This window comes from Cetorhinus maximus, chromosome 17 (assembly GCF_964194155.1).
Source record: "Cetorhinus maximus chromosome 17, sCetMax3.hap1.1, whole genome shotgun sequence".
In the NCBI taxonomy this organism is placed as follows: Eukaryota; Metazoa; Chordata; class Chondrichthyes; order Lamniformes; family Cetorhinidae; genus Cetorhinus; species Cetorhinus maximus.
In genome coordinates this window covers 47,443,709-47,463,860 of record NC_135895.1, presented here as the reverse complement: position 1 = coordinate 47,463,860, position 20,152 = coordinate 47,443,709, and the positions used below count along the sequence as shown (strand labels likewise).

At 45.8% G+C, this 20,152-nt stretch overlaps 1 protein-coding gene across 1 annotated transcript in view; it reads right to left on the bottom strand.

The window, feature by feature from the left end:
- The window catches only part of agbl4 (AGBL carboxypeptidase 4), a 1,138,261-nt gene that overhangs the window by 29,180 nt on the left and 1,088,929 nt on the right, over positions 1–20,152 (bottom strand). Inside the window, exon 10 of the mRNA XM_078561909.1 lies at positions 1,560–1,712. Within this exon, the coding sequence (XP_078418035.1) occupies positions 1,560–1,712 (153 nt within the window). The remainder of the gene's footprint in view (positions 1–1,559; positions 1,713–20,152) is intronic.

The window sequence follows — 20,152 nt, the reverse complement described above, 5'->3', positions numbered from 1 at the left end:
CTCAACTGCAGGGCAGCCCTTACACCCCTGCACCCCCCTCCCAACTCACCTCAACCATAGGGCAGGCCTTGCCCCAGCACCAAATGGTCAGCTCGCCAGGAAAAACTGACTTGCCTGTGCCCTCACCTAAATGTGCGGTGCCTCAAACTTGAAGTCCAACAGGCGACCTTGGTGAGCGCTGCACAATGTTACGGTGCACTCACCTCTGCGTTCCCCTTGAAGTGCAGCCCACCAAGTGCACACCTTATATGTGAAACAAGTCGGCATGCAATCACACCGACGTGCCTGGATGATCCAGCGTGGGGGGATGACTCCAGCAGGCTGGGCTTATAATGACACACATATGTATTACCATGACATCCGAAGGTGGGAAACGCGGCCCTCTATTGATGGGTGGAGCGAACGATTGCAATCTAGTTTCACGGCAGCGTGAAACCGATTTTTGGCTTTCTCGCCATATTTTCCATTCACACTGCCAAACACATCCGACGCCAGCAGGCACGGAAAATTCTGCCCTCAGTTCTTGTCACTCTGGCCTAGAAATTAGTTTGTGTGTGTACAGCCAGTTCATGCCAGAACAGAGAAGCCCAAGGGTCAATGAAAACTGATCTTCACTGGATGGGTTAATTTGTTTGTGTAGGGAGGATCAGAGGAAATTGATTTGTACAAATTTTATATTACTTTGTTGTATATAATTTCCTTGACTTCTATCTATATCGACTTGACTTTCTCCTATGTTTTTGTGTGTGTACCTTTCTAGAACTGTTGTCCTTGCTAAGACTTTGATGTCACTGCCAACCTAGTGCTCAGTCAACAGGAGGTATCTGGCTGTGAGTGTAATGCGCTAGATCAAGTTTTTCTCCCCTCAAGGTAAAATGTTACACTTCAGTGACATGTTTAATCTAAGAGTCAACTTCAAATCTATATGCTCAGGGTTTTTGCAGAGCTTCAATTTGCATATTAAACAATCAACAGCAACACCCACACAAATCCCTTTGTAAAAATCCTGGTACAGCACATTCAGACCATTGTTAAAGAAAGCAGTCAACATATTCCAGGGGAAAAATGGAGTTTTGCAAGTAGATGAAATATAAATGTGCTTTAGTTCTTTTAGTAATAAATTCTACTACTATTTTGCTGTATGAAAGCTATTTTTCAGTATTTTCATTCTAGCACTAAGTAATTAGTTACTTTGAGTACAGCGTAGTGCTACGTGATTTATCACAGACACAAATAGAGTTTAATTAATGGTTTTATTGAATGGGGAAGTTAATCATGAATCTGTCTTTCTAAAATGTATTGATAATTCAGCTACACATAGGAACTAAATACATTCTTCCCCGTGGTTACTTATTAATTGTTGTGTAATGGAAGTTACTTTACCAAAGACATATCCATTAATTATGGACAAAGTACCGTAGTATGAATGAAATATTTTCTAAATAAATAAGAAAAACCTCAAGCTAAGAAAGTTGCCACTGCTGAAGTGAAAACAGGCCTGTAAAAATCTGGTAATCCCTTGAAATAACTATTCTAGTAATTAAAGAGAAACTGCTTACAAATGAAAAATCTTCAGCATTTTGGCACAGAAGCCTGGGAAAGACTGCTTGCCTCTGGAACCTCTCTTCATCCTCAAAGATGTTTCCATACATAAATCCATTCATCATAGTTGAATGAGCATGGATGTCAATGTAGAATTCCATGCTTGCTTTCTGTTAGAGAGGATAAAAGTCAATATGAGATGTAACTTGGAAATACATAAACCAGCTTCAAGGTTGAAAAGTTTAACCAAAAGACTTTAACTTTGCCTTCCTGAATAAATAAAGGTCAAGGCTTTGGGAGATTAATCCAAATGGGAATAAAAGTAAATTGTGATAACCAGTTGTCTGTGAAATTCTGAGAATGGTATGGTGGGTGAACTTTAAGGGAGTTGCAACTTATAGTCACCTTAAATTCACAATTCTGTGGTTTGGGGTGAAATATGAAATGATGCAATAGATACTTTATAGGAATTGTCTCGATGCTTAATTCCCAGAAGTGTCACTTGTGCATCAGCTGTGGAGAGAGTTTACTGAAACTGTAATTACCTGCAAAATAACAAGACTCCAAATACAGTGGATAATGCGCTCATTTTTATTCAATGAGCCAAAGAGGAACATTATTTTACCATACTGACATTCATTATGAAAAAAATAAAGAAATTTTACATAAAGTGCACAAAAAAGATTCCCTTTTTTAAGTACTTTGATTTTAAATAGGCTTTCCTCATAACAAATTTTCCAATATTCTTTCAGCAGTTATCTTGGAAAGTACTGCAGATGCATTAAGGTTTTATCTGTATCCACAGCTATATTGAGCTTTCTACATCACTGAACTGGGCTCTGCAATGCAGGATTTTATATAATACGTTTTTTAATATATTTGTTTTGAACTTTTGAGCAATAAATAATGAACTTCCTCTCCCCAGTGGTTTCTGCTATGATATTTAAATAAAGCAAAATCCAGATTTTGAAAAGTCCACAATGTATCAGGATAAAACAATTTTAGTTGGTAGCAATGAAATAAACAACATATTTAATCAATAAAAAGAAATGCACTGAAACTGTAACTCAAAAGCAAGCGATAGATAATATACATGAACATCACAACATTATCTATTCACGACAACACTTCTATTCCTAAGGTCATAAACACATACAGGAGCACAAGCAACTCTGTTTTAAATTCCGTTCACAGCAGAAGCAATTTCCTAGTGTGCAAAGTGCTGTCAGCAGCTCTGATGTTTGTGTATGAAATATAGACAATATGACTGGCCCATCGGCAGCCATGTCAGGCTGATGGATGGTGCCTGTAAAGAAGTAAAGCGGCTGCTGTTAGGGCCAGTCTATCAGAAGCTTGAAGGAGATTCGGACTTAATAGAGGTAAAACTCTTCTAATCGGCAAATTTCCTCAGATGATAGGAAAAGGACAAATCTGAAATATAAAGTGCAATTTCCGCCTCTGGTATAGTACAGCACAGCATAGACAGACAGACATAAAATACAATGGGTATGTCCATAAGCTCAGCTAATTCAGGACGTGTTCAGGATAAATTAAATTTGCACATATCACAGCTTATTTATATTTTATATGCAACACCATTTCTTAAAAATATCTGAAGCTCTGACAGTAGACTTGTATATGTCAAGCTGCAAGCATGCACGCTGATGAATTAAAGACAAAATGGCTTTAAGGGATTGTATTCATCTTTTTTTGACAGACCCAATACATTTGTTTCTGCTTAGAAATTAATTTTGTAATATTAACAAAGGTCAAAATGAACTACATAGAAGTCTCAGGTATTTCTTCATCTTCAACAAATTATCTCAGTTGGTTTTGTCAGATATAACTTGATAATATTTGGATGATATATGTTAGTGGGAATCAACTGATCAAATGAATTCCTTTTAAATTCAATGTATATCTAACAGTAGCTACTGAGCAATAAATGATTTTCTTTTTTTCTATTTCAGGGGAATTGTGTTCGGGATACGTTAATATTTATTAGATTTATTAAAAATGTTGACTTTGGCTGAATGATAATTAGAGATGAAACCACCAGGTAATATGATCACAAATTGCTACTGTAATTTTAAATAAGTAAAAAAAATCACATTGCATGGTTCTGACACAGGGAGCAAAATTCTTATTTTTTCTGAAAACAGGATAAATGCATATTTGTTGGCTGAAAATAATGACACATGCAATACCTGAAAAAAGGAACAATTAACTTCAGTTTAAAAAAAACAGATAATCACAATACACCTGAAGTGATGTTCTTGTACCATATACGGGACAGCTAATAAGTAACCTAAATAGTGTAAATATCAGAAAGTTTATTAATCCAGCTGTGGAATGATCCTAGACAACAGATCAACATTATCAGGATGCAATTTGGTTATGGCATCAATTTCAAGTCCTTGTAAATCCTGTAACTGAGTGTTATAAGAATATTTTTGACTGGGGAGAATTGCTCCTTAAATATGCAAAGGGAAAGTAAGTATGAGAATTTGTCATTGTACAGTGAATACTGTCAACAATTCAAAGGACATGGGTAGCCAGAAGCAAAAGATTACATAAACTTAAAGGAATACAAAGGTATGTCATGAATACCACTATAAATTAGAAGCACAGAACATGATGAAAAGTTGCAGCTGAAGAAATGTTAGCAAAGATGTATGAACAAAAATGTAACAGAATATATGAGGGAAAATAGCAAATTATATATATATGATGATGGGAGAGGTAATGGGAGGAATCATCCCAGATTTGTACTAGGTGCAGTAGTGGGCGGGAAATACAACGTTTTACCTGTCAGCCACATTGATGGATTCTCATGCCGTATCGTCCCAATCCCACCACATTAATTATGCATTCCCAGGAAACACGCCATTTCGGTGGTGGGCGGGTTGGCATTCGCTCACTACACCATCACCTCAATGCTTCATCACACCGGGCGCCATATATAAAGTGCAGTCGCACACACACCTCTCAGAGCTTCCTGCGAATGACTGCTGCATGGAAGACATGGTGCCGACAGGCAAAAGGACTACAGCCCCAGATTTATTGACGTATCCTTCAAGCACCTTTTGGATGCAATGGAGGCTCGCTGTGATGTCCTCTACCCCGGCTCTGACTGCAGGATGGGCAACAACATCACCAATCCAGCTTGGGAGGTGGTGGCAATGGCGGTCAGCATCAACGCCCTGCAAAAGAGGACAGCCAACCAGTGCCGCAAGAGGATGAATGATCTCCTCCTTTCCACCAGGGCAAGTCATTCTTCTCATCACTTTCAACTCACACTCACAAACCCATCACACATCCACAGGGACCTCACTCGTTGCCAGTTCAAGGGACATCACCATTCATTCTCTCACACGCCTATGCCCTCATCCCATCCATAGGACTGCTCACCACTCACCTATGCCACGCATACTTATGATCTGGCCTGGTAGGCACCCTGCTTACACTCTCTCCATCTCTATTCATGCAGGACAAGCTGGCACACAACAAGAGGGAGAGGTTGCAGACTGGTGGAGGAATGCCTGAAATCAAGCCTCACGGACTTTGGAAACAGAGCCATCCAGCTGGCCGGTGAGGATCTGGACCATTCATGTGCTGATGGTGAGGTCGGCAGTACTCTACCAAGTGAGGGTCCTATAGTGCCACATCCAACAGATAACAATGCTGTGAGTGATGTGTCCTCTTTCACAGGCCACTGTTATACAATAATTATCTCCCCTTACTGTCGCAGGCACATCTGGGAAACAGCCAATGGAATCCACGACCCAGGGCCTCCAATCAAACCCTGAAGAAACCTCTGAAGAGGATTCTGAAGACAACCTCCTTGAAGACCCCCTCACAGCACTCACCCACACCCTCCACCAGTGCAGAGACACACACCTCGGTGGGACCTAGCTTTAGAGTAGCCTTGGGATCACAATCTGGTAAGCACATTGCACTTTCTGATCCACAGCAGGGACTCCCCAGGTCTCCAGCACTTGAAGGACTACTGGAGGCCAGAAATTTGCTGAGTCCAAATTAGGTGATGGTCCTCTGGACATGGTCATACCTCAGTTGCTGGAGCTGCAAAGGCAAATTCAGAAAAATCAGGAAGAGATGTCTGCTGCACTCCTCAAATTGCACAGCACGATGAAGGAGTCTGTTCACCTTCAGGTTGGGGTGATAGCGCCGGCATGCCAATGCACCGATGTCAACACTGGTAGGATGGCGCCTGTCATTGAGACCTTGGTCCAGGACATCGCTCCTGCACTGCTGCACGGGCTGAACTTCATCGCAGACGCTATCATTGGCCTCCAACAGTGTGTACACAAGAGGGATGCGCGGCAGCTCAATCTCACCCCAGCTTCCCCTTCTCCTCAAGGAGTCAGCCAGGGGTCCCGGCACTGAAAAGGAGGAGGATCAGCAGGTGCACAGCCTGGGACCAGCCACCCAGGTGACTCCAGGAATGTCTGGCCCATCTGAATCTCCTCTTCCTGTGACCTCAGCAGCTCAAGCTCCACAGGTCGAAGAGGTGCCACTGCCGCACAGCAGGACACAGAAAGCAGGCCAGGACCCGCCAGGTCTTGGCCCTCCAGAGGACACCTACCAAGGTCATCACAGCCAGGGTGTAGCAGTAAGCAGGCTGCCTCCACCTCCGCTGTGGATGTCCAGGGAGCACCAAGACGCAGCAGCAGGGTTAGGAAGGTTAAGAAGATATAGTTGCACAGCCTGGGCACAAGTGTTAATCACTTAAATGCAATGTTCACTATTGTAAATAAACTCTCAACAATGTCTCCCTGCCTATGGCTCCTTGTTCTGACGAGTAGTATTCATGCCACTCAGATGTGAAACACTTCTGCACAAGATAAAGGCAGGTGTCTCTGTCCAGGACCTCTTCCCTGTGCTTTGTGCAGCCTTCAGACCAAAGTGATTGCCCGGCCTCACACTCTCTGGACATATTACTGATGCCTGTACCTCGATGGTGCTTATCATTGCTGCCAGAATGTCGTGGGCAAGCGCCACAGATTTCTCTCATTCTCTCTGTGTGCCTCTCAGCACCTTTAAGGTGTGGCTGGCCCCCACCTCTTCAGCATCTGTGACCAGTGACACTGAAGGAGTCAGATGCTGAAGGTGGACAAAGGATCAGGTGCTTTTAAAGTTTCATGGCTGCATCTCCACTATATGACCCTGATCACAGAGCGCAAGTGAGCTGCCCTTGGCCAGACAGGAGTCAGACATTCTCAGAGGCTGTGTGAAGATCTATGGAGTGTCCTCACTGCGTGTTGTCATCATCCGCCTGCTATCGAGTGACTATTAGGGCCTCCACTGCATCTCCATGAGAGGAGCATTATCACAGACGGTATGTGAGCTGCCATAAGCCAGATTGTAGTCAAATGTTCATAGATGCAATATGAGGATCTTATGGTCTCCTCTTACTGCATGTTGTTATCATCCTCCATAAATCTAGAAGCTATCAGGGCCTCCCAAGGAAGTCTGCCTTGTTTGGCCAGTGTGAGGGCCTCATCGCTGTCATTGACGCCTTCGAGAACCTCCTTACCCTCACCCCCGTCGACATCCTCCTCATGGGAGGAGAGCTTGAGCTCCTCTATCTCTTCCTCAGCCAGCTCCTTTCACCGCTGCAGTGCCAGGTTGTAAAGGGCGCAGCAGGCAACGATGATGCGTGACACCCTCTGTGGGCTCCTGGGCTCTAACAGACCACTCTAGGCACCGGAACCTCATTTTCAGCATCCGGATGGTTTGCTCCACCAAGTTGCAAGTTGCAGCCTGAGCTTCGTTATACCTTCGCTCTGCTGCAGTCTGAGGTCACTGCACAGGTGGTTTCAGCCACGTCCTCTGTGGGTAGCCCTTGTCCCCAAGGAGCCATCCTCTAGCTTATCTGCCCATGCAAGCAACGCAGAGACATGAAGTGCCACCAAGTGCTCCAGGGCTTTTCACCCAGCCTCTGTGGACCCTGGAAGACGTCAGGGGTCTGTGAGCGACTGAGAATGTAGAAGTCGTGGACACTCCCTGGAAACTATGCGCAGACCTGTAGGATGTGTTTGTGGTGGTTGCACACCAGCGCACATTCAGCGAATGGAAGCCCTTGCGGTTGACATAGTCGGCCGCTTATTGCGACAGAGATCTGAGTGCCACGTGAGTGTAGTCAACCGCACCCTGCACATGTGGGAAACCCAAGATCTGGGCAAATCCAATCACTCTTGCATCCTGGCTCTCCTAGTCCCGGATGAAATGCACAAAAATGCCCACGCGAAGATGGCATCCATGACCTCATGATGCATTTTTGGGTGGAGGCTTGCGATATCACACAGAGGTCGCCTATGGAGCCCTGAAAGGAGCCACTGGCTTAGAAATTGAGTGCCGTGGTCATTTTCACGGCCACAGGCCGTGAATGCCCTCCATGTACCCATGACGCCAAATCCTGCAGTAGCTGGCAGATGTGACCGACCAGTTCCTTAGACATGCGCAGCTTTCAGCGACACTGGTTCTTGGTCATCTGCAGGAATGAAAGGCAGCATTTATCGACCCTGGATCTAGCTAGGCGCGGGCCACCAATGGCTCGCTGTGGCTCTTCAGTGGAGTATGCAGGTGCCCCAGCCGCCTTTTCTTCCTGAGGGTGCTGCTCCTCCCCCTGTGCAGCCAGGTGCCTCTGTCACTCTGTTCTCCATCGTCTTTGCTCTCTGTACGCCACGAGGCATACAGCTAGTTCACCAGGCTCTATGCTCTTGATGTTCTCCTGCAGGATGAAAGAGAGAGAAGGAGACGTGTGGGTTAGCTTGAGCGTTCTAAGAACCTCTCTTGGTTAAGTCTGAAGGCCCCTTGATGCATCCCGGAGAGTGCTGGCCACCACTTGGATGGTCAGAGTTTAGTGCGCTGCATGGCTGCCTGAAACCCCACCCTCCTCCACCCCACTCCACCTGACCAATTAGCAGCAGCTTTGCCCACTGGACTGCAGGCTGTGCTCTCAGCTCAGGCACAAGCATTCTCCTAACCTCCATTTCAACGATGCGCTGTTAACATGAACCATGGGGGAGACTGGTCCAAACCAGGATGATGACATTGCAAGGGGCTGTGAGAGCCTCCACTAGTGACTGCTCCATGGCCAGCTTTAGCTAGGAGGTTGTACAACTTGCCCAGTCGTCCAACTGTTCTGCTATCCACTAAAATGCTCATTAGTTTGTAGTCTGCGCCCTAAGGGTGAAAAACTCTGGAGCACTTGGTGGCACTTCATGTCTCTGCATTGCTTGCATGGGCAGACAAGCTAGAGGCCCGATTCCACGCATGTCAATGTGACTGTATCTAAACTATCTCAGCTGCAGAGGAATGGTCACTTTACAGAAGGTTTCCCTAATGTGTGGCCACATTCCCCCCCCTCCCCCCCATCCCCCCCCACCACCCTGCACATGCTTGTGCTCTACCTTCAACTGCAGGGCTGCCCTTGCACCAACCCCAAAGTCACCTCAACCGCAGGGCAGCCCTTGCCATCCCCCCTATCCAAAGTCGTCTCAACCGCAGGGCAGCCCTTGCCACCCCCCCCATCCAAAGTCGTCTCAACCGCAGGGCAGCCCTTGCCCACTCACCCCCGCCATGTCACCTCCGCCTTTAATTCCAACGCACGACCCTCGCGAGCACTGCACAATGTTACTGAGCACTCACCTCTAAGTTCTCCTCAAAGTGCAGCCCGCCAAGTACACGCCTTATATGTACTGCTGTGAAGCACGTCGGCATGCAATCAAGCCAACGTGGGCAGACGATACAGTGTGGGGTGATGATTCCGGCGGGCTGGCTTTATAATGATATGCAGATGTATTATAATGAGGTTCCTGACGTCCGACGGTGGGAAACGCGGCCCGTCATCGACAGGCTGAGCGGACGATTGCAAACTGGTTTCACGATGTCGTGAAATTGGTTTTTGGCCTTCTCGCCATATTGTTTGCTCAAGCTGCCGAACATACCCGACGTCAGTGGGCATGGAAAACTACGCCCAATGTAAGATGTAAAATGAAAGGAATCTGTACGTAAATCACTGTGTATTAATTCTTAACTGCTCATAGAAGTAAAACTGGTACATGATCAGGGGGCGCAAAGTGGAACAGGTGGTGGATCTGAAAGACCTTAATCCATGGTCCTCCCTATGACTAAGCTAGTTCCAAATCATTTGGGAGAAACAGCTTGAAATTTGTTGGAACTTTGGAACTTGGAAGACAGCAGAAGACTTACTGTAGATCATATAAGAAACCTCCAAAAATCCTCCCAAAAACAGGGATCGAGCTATATGCCGAGTATAAAATGTGAACCACTGGTGTGGGTGTGCGTGATCACCATTTTGTCAGGTGAAAAATAAACAAAACACCGGTAATAGATATTAAATTAATGTGACACAGTTTACTGAATGAATTCATTGTAAAAAAATGCCTTTAATCAAAACCAAATGGCGGAATTGTCCCAGATTTACCCGCAGGTCGCAATGGCGGCCTTTTGCGCTGTATTGTCCCATTCCCGCTTCATTAGTTATGCAGCCACAGGAAACACGCCGTCTCACTGGCGCTGGCCTCTGATTTTCCCACCACGGCATTACTTCGCCGCTTCCTCACGCAGGGCGCCATATTTAAACTGCAGTTGCGTGCACACTTCTCAATGTTTGCAGCCTAGGAGGGCATCAGTGAAGACATGGCCCCAAAAGCCAAAAATAATGCAGCCACCCAATTCAGTGATGGATTCCTTGGGACCGTTGAGGCCGACTGCCATGTCCTCTACCCCAATCTCGATGCAGGATGTCCATCAATCTCACCACTCCGGCTTGGGAGGCATTGGCAGAGATGGTCAGTGCCAATGTTGCACACAAGAGGTCGACCATCCAGTGCAGAAAATGGATGAATGATCTCATCCGTGCTGCCAGGATAAGGCAACCATCTCATCAATCTAAACTCACACACTCACAAGGCCATCGCACATTCTGTGGCATCTCACTCACTGCCAGCCCAAGGGACATCGCCACTCACTCTCACACACACCCTCACAACCCAATCTGGCCACATCTCCTCTGGAGACTGCCTCCTCAGCCCTCACCATCTTGAGGCCACTTGCACAGATCAACATGTGCCCCCAAACACGGCCTGGGATACCTCAATTCCCCAGTACAGTTCTCACCCTGCAGCCACTTCCCTTACCTGAGGCCACTACTCCCCCCTTCCCCAAGCATGCCCTACCCGTGCAGCCAGTGCAAAGCCACCCCCACCTTACTGATGGTCTGATAGGTAGAGACCTGCCCATGAACCCCCCTAAAAGGGATGAGGTTGTGCCCGATGAAAGGTAGGCAAACAAACGTCGAAGTCCGGAGTGAAGCTTGCTAGGTGCACGTTGCTTATGTACAGTTTTGAAACACAGTGGCGTACAATCACCCCGACATGCCCAGATGATCCAGCGTGGGGGTATGACTCTGGCGAGCAGGGCTTATAATTAGATGCAGTGGTGGAAAAGGCAGCCCGCCATTGACGGATGGAGCAGACGATCACAAACTGGTTTCACAACAATGTGAAACCGATTTTTGGTCTTCCCACCTGAATGTCCGCTCACACTTGCCATGACGCCGCCCGATGGCAACAGGGACAGAAAATTCTGGCCAAAGCCTTTTAAACTGTAAAATTCATTGCCTTTGGCATCCAATGCAAAGTGTTAATCTGATTAATTCTGAGTCACTTTGGCTATGGCGTCATCATAAGGATCCCACTCACGATCATATGTGGCACTTTCACTTTCGGAATCGTCCCTCCACAAGAAAATCATCTTCCTCTCCATCCATTGAATTGGATATTCTGCATTTTCCAAATGATCTGGTGGCATTTGGTATGCTAGCATCCCACAATTTGATAATGAAACCACACAAAACAATAAATGGAGCAGCACGCATATTTCCTTCCACTCTTTGTGAAGGTTTTTCTCTGACAACCATTCACTTATTCCATTCAGTGTTAACATGACCCTTGAATGGCTTGTTGAAGCACATCCAAAGGTTGGACTATGAACGTTACATCTGCTGGCATAACTGCAATGTGGATATTATTTATTCTTGATCTCATTGGTTATATGGGATCTGAACATGTCCCACACCAATGAGCTGCATTCTTTGCATAGACCACCAGTAAGGCCTATTCCACATGTTACCAATCCATAACTCCACTCCATCCTCATTCGTCCACCCGTTGTCTAGGACATACACAAAAAATCCTGCAGGGAACTTGAGCCTGAATTTATGCCACAAAGGAGAGACTCTCAGTCATGGCAAAAGTGGTGGCCAAGCACAGAAATCCTCAGACCCGCACCCAAACAAGGCGCTTCCCATTTTTACAGCGGTAGGAATGGGGGCAGGCTGGTGTTCACGCATGCTCAGCCCATGGAGGCAACTGGCCATTTAAATTATCAGCTGCCTCCAGTAAGTCAGATTTTGGCATCCCTGTAGTGTGGAACCCAATGTGTGCAGAGCAGACCAGGTCAGAGTAGGTCTGTTCTTTGTCCATTTCCTTAAATAGCCAAGGGTACCTCTTTAGAGAGGTAAGGTACCCCTGTAGAATTATCTTAAAATGTGTATTTACTGCCCCAGAAGTGTCAAGAACTTAACTCTAACTGTCTTCTCATCATTCAAGGGAGTGGGAGGGTGGGGCTGCAAGTCTCCCAGGGTGATTTTTTTGTTGCCCCTACTGACTTTTGCACCCAGATGCAAGGAAGTACTTAGTGCTTTTGAAGGGTGCATTGCGATTTGTCTGTGGGGGCATAGAAGATGCGTATGTCATCTTCTCACATAGAAGCCTTAGAAGCCAGTCAATATGAACAGCCAGAGCGCAGAGAAAGGACTGGAGGTCAGGAGGAAGAGGTTATGGCATGAGCACCAGGAAGGAGGAGAGGGAGGAAAGCCAGGTTCAGCCCTGTGGGCAGGGAGTTCAGACCTAGGACATCAAATCTCAATATGATGGAAAGCCAGTGCTGAAGGAGACTTAGGTTGATCCATGAGGTTGTGACAGACATCTGTTGCATCATTCAGCAGCAACTGGAGCCACAAACTATCAACCTGCATGCCCGGCCAGTGGCTGAGAAGGTAACCATTGCACTAAACACTATGCTTCTGGCTCCTTCCAGAGACCTTATCAAGAGACTTTGCTGGTATACCCTAGTCATCAGCACAATGCACAAAGCCATGGCCTTTGCCCAAATTGCAGGCTTCCCTCAGGTGCAGGGTGTCATAGATTGCATCCATGTTGCAATAAAGGACCCAGCTCAGCATGCCGAAACCTTTGTCAACTGAAAGTCCTTTCACTCAACCCAATGTCCAGGTGGTTTGTGATCACAATATGGTCTTTCTTAAAGTGTGTGTAAGGTTCTCGGTCAGCTGCTATGACTCCTTCATACTAAGGAGTTCGCAACTCTATTTCAGCCACAAACGCAGATTCGTGGTTGGCTCCTAGGTGAGAAGGGTTACCCATTAAGAACTTGGCTGATGGTTCCCTTTAGGAACCCACAATCTGAGGCAGCTAGCAATAACAACAGCAGCCACGACATCACCAGAAGTACCATCGAGCAGGCCACTGGCATTTTAAAGGTGAGATTCAGGTGTCTCAATCACTCTGGATGAGCTCTGCAATATGACCCAGCGAGGGTTTCAACAATAATTGTTGTATGCTGCATGCTGCACAACATTATGCAGTGGAAGGGCCTCCAAATTGATGACGATGAGGCCACGGGAAGCGCTGCTACCTCTGAGGAAAAAGAAGGTGAGGCGGAGGAGGAGGAAGTCCTATACTTTCTGCCGATTCTGAAACAGATGAGGTCCCTGCCAATGACAGATCAGCAGGGAGGCATGGCCATGTAGCCAGGGATTTTTTAAAAAATTCATTCATGGGATGTGGGCTTCTCTGCCTGGGCCAGAATTTATTGCCCATCCCTAGCTGCCCTTGAGAAGGTAGTGATGAGCTGCCTTCTTGAACCGCTGCAGTCCATGTGGTGTAGGCACACCCACAGTACTGTTAGGAAGGGAATTCCAGGACTTTGACCCAGCGACAGTGGAGGAACGATGATATATTTCCAAGTCAAGGTGGTGAGTGGCTTGGATCGGAACTTCCTAGGTGGTGTTCCAAAGTATCTGCTGCCCTTGTCCTTCTAGATGGTAGTGTTCATGGGTTTGGAAGGTGCTGTCAAAGGAACCTTGGTGAATTCCTGCAGTGCATTGTGCAGATGGTACACACTGCTGCTACTGTGTGTCAGTGGTGCAGGTAGTGAATGTTTGTGGATGTGGTGCCAATCAAGTGGGCTGCTTTGTCCTGGACGGTGTCAAGCTTCTTGAGTATTGTGGGAGCTGCACTCATCCAGGCATTCAGGTGGGGAGTATTCCATCACACTCCTGACTTGTGCCTTGTAGATGGTGGACAGGCTTTGGGGAGACAGGAATTGAGTTACTCGCTTTCAGCCTCTGACCTTCTCTTGAAGCCACAATATTTATATGGCTAGTCCAGTTAAGTTTCTGGTCAATGGTAACCCCCCCAGTATGATGATAGTGGGGGATTCAATGATGGTAATGCCATTGAACAGCAAGGGGTGATGGTTGGATTCTCTCTTGTTGGAGATGGTCATTGCCTTACACTTGTGTGGTGCGAATGTTACTTGCCACTTGCCAGCCCAAGCCTGGATATTGTCCAGGTCTTAGTGCATTTGAACGTGGACTGCTTCAGTATCGGAGGAGTCGTGAATAGTGCTGAACATTGTGCAATCATCAACGAACATCCCCACTTCTGACTTTATGACAGAAAGAAGGTCATTGATGAACCAGCTGAAGATGGTTAGGCCTAGGACACTACCCTGATGAACTCCAGCAGTGATGTCCTGGAACTGAGATGATTGACCTCCAATAACTGCAACCATCTTCCTTTGTGCTAGGTATGACTCCAACCAGTGGAGAGTTTTCCCCCTGATTCCCATTGACTCCAGTTTTGCTCTGGATCCCTGATACTCGGTTAAATGCTGCCTTGATGTCAAGGGCAGTCAATCTCACCTCACCTCTGGAGTTCAGCTCTTTTGTCCATGTTTGAGCCAAGGTTATAATGAGGTCAGAAACTAAGCGACCCCGGCGGAAGCGAAACTGGGCATCAGTGAGCAGGTTATTGCTAAGCAAGTGCTGCTTGATAGCACTGTTGATGACCCCTTCCATTACGTTACTGATGATGGAGAGTAGACTGATGGGGCGGTAACTGGCTGGGTTGGATTTGTCCTGCTTTTTATGTACCTGGGTAATTTTCAAGAATTATGAATGGGTGCTTTTTTTCCTAAAAGGTTTAACAGATGCTATTGTTACTGTAGGGTTCATTGCTGCTGCACATTGTGTATAATGGGTAAATGGGCAAGTAAGGACCATGAGTTGGCATGGACGGTATGAGGGGCCATTTGGGGTGGGTGGGGGCATTTAATTGGCATGGGGGCATGGAGGTGGTGCAGGGAGTGTATGGCGGACTAATGGGGTGTGAAGGGTGAGGGTTAGAGAGCCTAAAACATAACCAAACAACTTGAACAAAGTCCCAAGTAGCCAAGGCAGGACTTTTAACCAGCCTGCCTCGACATTCAGCTGCTCCCATGACCACCTCCAATCTGCTTCCAAGGGCAGCAGGCCCAACTCCATCCTGCACTCGCCCCCTCCCGGAGCAAAGATCATGTCATTCGGGGCACTTTCTTCTGAGGCGGATGCAGCAAGCTGGAAAATTTCCCGACTCAAGCTATCTGCCTCAATAGTGAAAGTTCCGGCCTTTTCATCCTCTTCACAACTTGCTTTCCTACCTACCTTGTATCATCAGCAAGCTTGGCTACAATACAGTTGGTCCCTTTTTAAAAATTCATTCATGGGATGTGGGCTTCACTGGCTGGGTCAGCATTTATTGCCCATCCCTAGTTGCCCTTGAGAAGGTAGTGGTGAGCTGCCTTCTTGAACCACTGCAGTCCATGTGGTGTAGGCACACCCACAGTGCTGTTAGGAAGGGAGTTTCAGGATTTTGACTCAGTGACAGTGAAGGAACAGCGATATATTTCCAAGTCAGGATGGTGAGTGACTTGGAAGGGAACTTCCAGGTGGTGGTGTTCCCATCTATCTGCTGCCTTTGTCCTTCTAGATAGTAGTGGTCCTGGGTTTGGTGAATCCCTGCAGTGCATCCCTTCATCTAAGTCATTCATATAGATTGCAAATAGCTGAGGCCTCAGCACTGATTGCTGTGGTATTCCACTCATTGCAGTTTGCCACTGTGAAAATGTTTCCTGTTCATTAGCCAATCTTTTATCCAAGACACAATGGACTAACTGACCTCCTTCTGCACTGTAACAATTCTGTGATTCTGTGATTTGATCACTCCCAACACCATGCGCTCTTATCTCCTGCACTTATGTGGCACTTTTTATTGAATGTCTTTTGGAAATTCAGATGCACTATATCTACTTGTACCCCTTTATCCACCTTGTTTGTTACATCCTCAAACAGCTCTAATAAACTTGTCAAACACAATTTCCCTTTCGCAAATCCATGTCTAATTGTATCATGAGGTAGCATTTTCCCCCTGTCGGGGGGATTGTGTGGGAGCGGGCGGGTTCCCGATCGGTGCCCCTGCTTGGGGGCATGCTGCCATTTCACGTGGGCAGGCCAATTAAGGCCCGCCCAGCGTGATGTCCACCCGGAAGCACTGTGCGCTCCCTCTGCAGACAGGGGGGATTCCCTGAGCAGGTCTGTATGCTCTTTTGCGCATGCACGTGGAAGAGCGCACAGATCTCCCTGAGGCAAAGTGCTGCCTCAGGGAGATCAGTTGAAGTTTTAAAAATTTATTGAAGGTGGGGAAAAATGTTCCTGACATGTCTCCTCATGTGACACTGTCACATGAGCTGGGACATGTCCATTACTTTTATTCAAAAATTTTCTGAACATTTTAAATCCCTCATGAAACCTCATCCTACCCGTGGATGAGGTTTCATGCTTTTCCGGAAGGCCACCTGGGCTCTTCGCCTGCCCACCAACCTTAAGGTTGGATGGGCAGTCCATTAATGGCCTTAATAGGCCGTTGACAGGTCATTGAACTGAAAATCTAAACGTCCGGGGGGGTGACGTCAGGACGCACACCCGATGTCACCCTGTGTCATTTTACGCATCAGCGAGTGGACCCCGCCCCCGCTTGCCGACTGGAAAATGCTGCCCATGTTTTTCTAAATGTTCTGTCACTACTTCCTTAATAATGGATTCTGGCATTTTCTCAATGACAGGTGTTAGGCAAACTGGTTTAAAGCTTCCTGCTTTCTATCTCCCTCCTTTCTTGAATAAAGGTGTTACATTTGCGGTTTTCCAAACCGATGCTACCTTTACAGAATCTAGGGAATAGATTGCGCATTACTAGATTGAAGATAGTTTTATCCTTAGTTGGTTCCACCACATATTGTTCCAGGAAACCATCACAAACATTCTACAAATTCTTCTTCCAGACTAGCTTTGCAATTTGATTTGTCAAATGTATATGGAAATTAAAGTTCCCTACAATTATTAAATTGCTTTTGTTACAAGCTCCAATTATTTCTTCCTTAATGCTCTGCCCAATGTTATAACCACTGTTAGGGTGTGTATAAACTACTCTCACCAGCATTTTCTGACCGTTGCTATTCCTAATTTCCACTCTGATTGATTCTACTTCTTGATCTTCCAAGTCAAGTTCCTTTCTCACTACTGTCCTTAGGTCATCCTCCATAATCAGGGATATTTCTCCTCTTCAATTCTGTCTGCTTTTTCAAAACCTTGTGTACCCTAAAATATTTATTTCCCAACCTTGGTTCTCTAGTAACAATGGGTGGAATTTTCCCATGGTCCCCATGAAACTGATTTGCAACATGCTAATGGGATGCAGTGAAGGCCTGACCGGACTTGCCGCCCCCCCACCTGATTGTCCGTGCCGTCAGTGGGAAATCATTTTGGTCCAGAACACGTCTGGACCAACGTGGCCTGTATATATCGGTGCTTACCTGAAAAAGGTCTGGGGCTGCCTCCGGAGTTCGGGATGAAGACCTCCAGTGACCATGGGCCCTGGAACACGCAACAGCATAAATAGTACTCATTGTGTAATCTATCAAGAAAAGATAGGAGGGTGAAGGCCGTGTCTGATAGGTGTGGTTACTCACGTGGAAAGAACAATGACCTGAGAATGACTGCATTCTGCAGGTTTGTTGGGGGAACAATATGTGAACGCCTTTGGCATAATGATGTGTTAGGTAAATGTGCTCATGTGTCCATTACACTTAGATAGGATGCGCTGATATAAAAGCAATATATTATGGACTCCTTTGGGAACATTTACCTATTCTTGATTAGTCTAACATGAGCCATCAAGATGACACACTTACGATACTGGATTCTTACAGTACTCATCTCATGGGTACCGTATCTAATAGGTTACTTCAGTGTTTTGATAAAAAAATAATGTTAATCAGACATCTTGGTGTTTCCTGGTCCTTGAACCTGTACTAAGAGTAAGGATAATAACTAGCCTGTAAATCCACCAGGTGGTATCTCCGATCAATCTGCAATCAGTTATATACCTAACGACCCCTGCAGGCTGCAGAGACAAAATTTAAAGAGAATTATACAAGCACCATCTCCATTTCATAAGCCAAGCCTGGCCATCCGGAGCCCAGTTGTCTGCTAGGGCAAAGGACACTGCAACCTTCCTTTCAAACTCTTAATGGTTGGAACAGTGACAATCCCAGGAACCCAGACAAAGGAATTATACACCCTTTGTCAAAGCCAAGGTGAAGAGGTGGGAGTTATGTGACATGATCCTACCCCACCCCCCACAACTAGCTGGGAGAACCAGTTATATTGTCAGCCTGCCATCTTGCATCTACCAAGCAGCAGCTCAGAAAAGGGGTTCTGTCCAGGTTTGAATGCCTGGCCCCCATCTAAACTGTTTCTACTGAAACTTCTGAACTTCTATAGCATTGCCTACAAGACTAATTCATCTCTGCATCTCTGCCTCATTATGGAAGTCATCTCTACTGGAAAAGTGAATAATCCAGCATCAGTTTTCAACCTTCCAACCTTGGTGAAGGAATACTCCATTGGACTTTTGACTCTGGGCTCTGGACTCATGTGAAACAATAATTCTTTTTTCTGTGGTCTTTGCCCTGTAAATCTTTCTTCCTTTAAGCACAGGAGGCTATGTAGCGACACCCCTTCCTGTGTTTTGAGTGTGTGTGTGAATAAATTAACCTTCTGAGTTCACCCTATCTCAAGTGTGCTGTGGGGTTATTAATAGAAATTGGATCACAGCAAAATTAAGGGGTTGGGAAATACGCCACCGCTTATAAAGGGGAAATCAAAATCAAAACACCTTTCTGTTTAAGGATAGGTGGTGAGAGGAGGAATCAGGGCTGGTTAAATTAAACCCCCTCCTGTCTGTAACTGGTACAACCTTTCACCCTGAAACAACAATAACACAACTCATATTTACATAGCACTTTAACCTAATCAAATGTCCCAAGGCATTTCACAGGATAGCAATCAGGCAAACATTGACACCAAGTCAAAGGAAGCATTTGTACAGATGACTAAAAGCTTAGTCAAAGAGGTAGATTTAAAGGAACATCTTATAGAATCATAGCACCGAATTATAAAGTAGTTACAGCACAGAAGGGGGCCATTTGGCTCTCTGAAAGAGCAACTCAATTAGTCCCGCACCCCCTGCCCTTTCCCCATCGCTCTGCAAATATTTTTTCTTCAGGTGTTTACTTCACTTCACTTTTGAAAGCCACAGTTGAATCTGCTCCCACCACACGCTCAAGCAGTACATTCCAGATTCTAAACACTCTCTGCATAAAAAAGTTTTTTCTCGTGTCAACATTGCTTCTTTTGTTCATCACCTTAAATTGGTGTCTTCTTGTTCTCAACTCTTCCACCAGTGGGAATAGTTTCTTTCTATCTACTCTGAACAGATTGCACATGTTTTTGAGCACCTTTCAATCCTCTCTTTAAGGAAAACAGCACCAGGTTCTCCAATCTATCCAAGTAACTGAAGTCCCTCTTCCCTGGAAACATTGTTGTCAATCTTTTCTGCACCCTCTCCAATGCTTCACATCCTCCCTAAAGTATGGTGCCCAGAATTGGACACACTACTCCTGTGGAGGCCAGATCAATGTTTTATAAAGATTCACCATAACTTCGTTGCATTTGTACACTATTTATAAAGGCCAAAATCCCAGATGTTTTATTAACTGCTTTCTCAACCTGCCCTGCCACCTTCTGCATTAAATTTCATCTGCTACTTGTCCATCCATTCCACTAGCTTGTATATGTCCTCTTGAAGTCTACTGCCATTTTCCTCACAGTTCACAATACTTCAAAGTTTGTAATATCTGTAAATTTTGAAATCGTGTCCAAGTCTGGATAGTTAATATAGATCAAGAAAAGCACTGGACCTAAAACCGGTCCCTGAGGAACCCCACTACATACCTTTCTCCAGCCTGGAAAACAACCATTCACCACTACTCTGTCACCCAGCCAACCTTTCATTCCATGAGATATAACTTTGCTGACAAG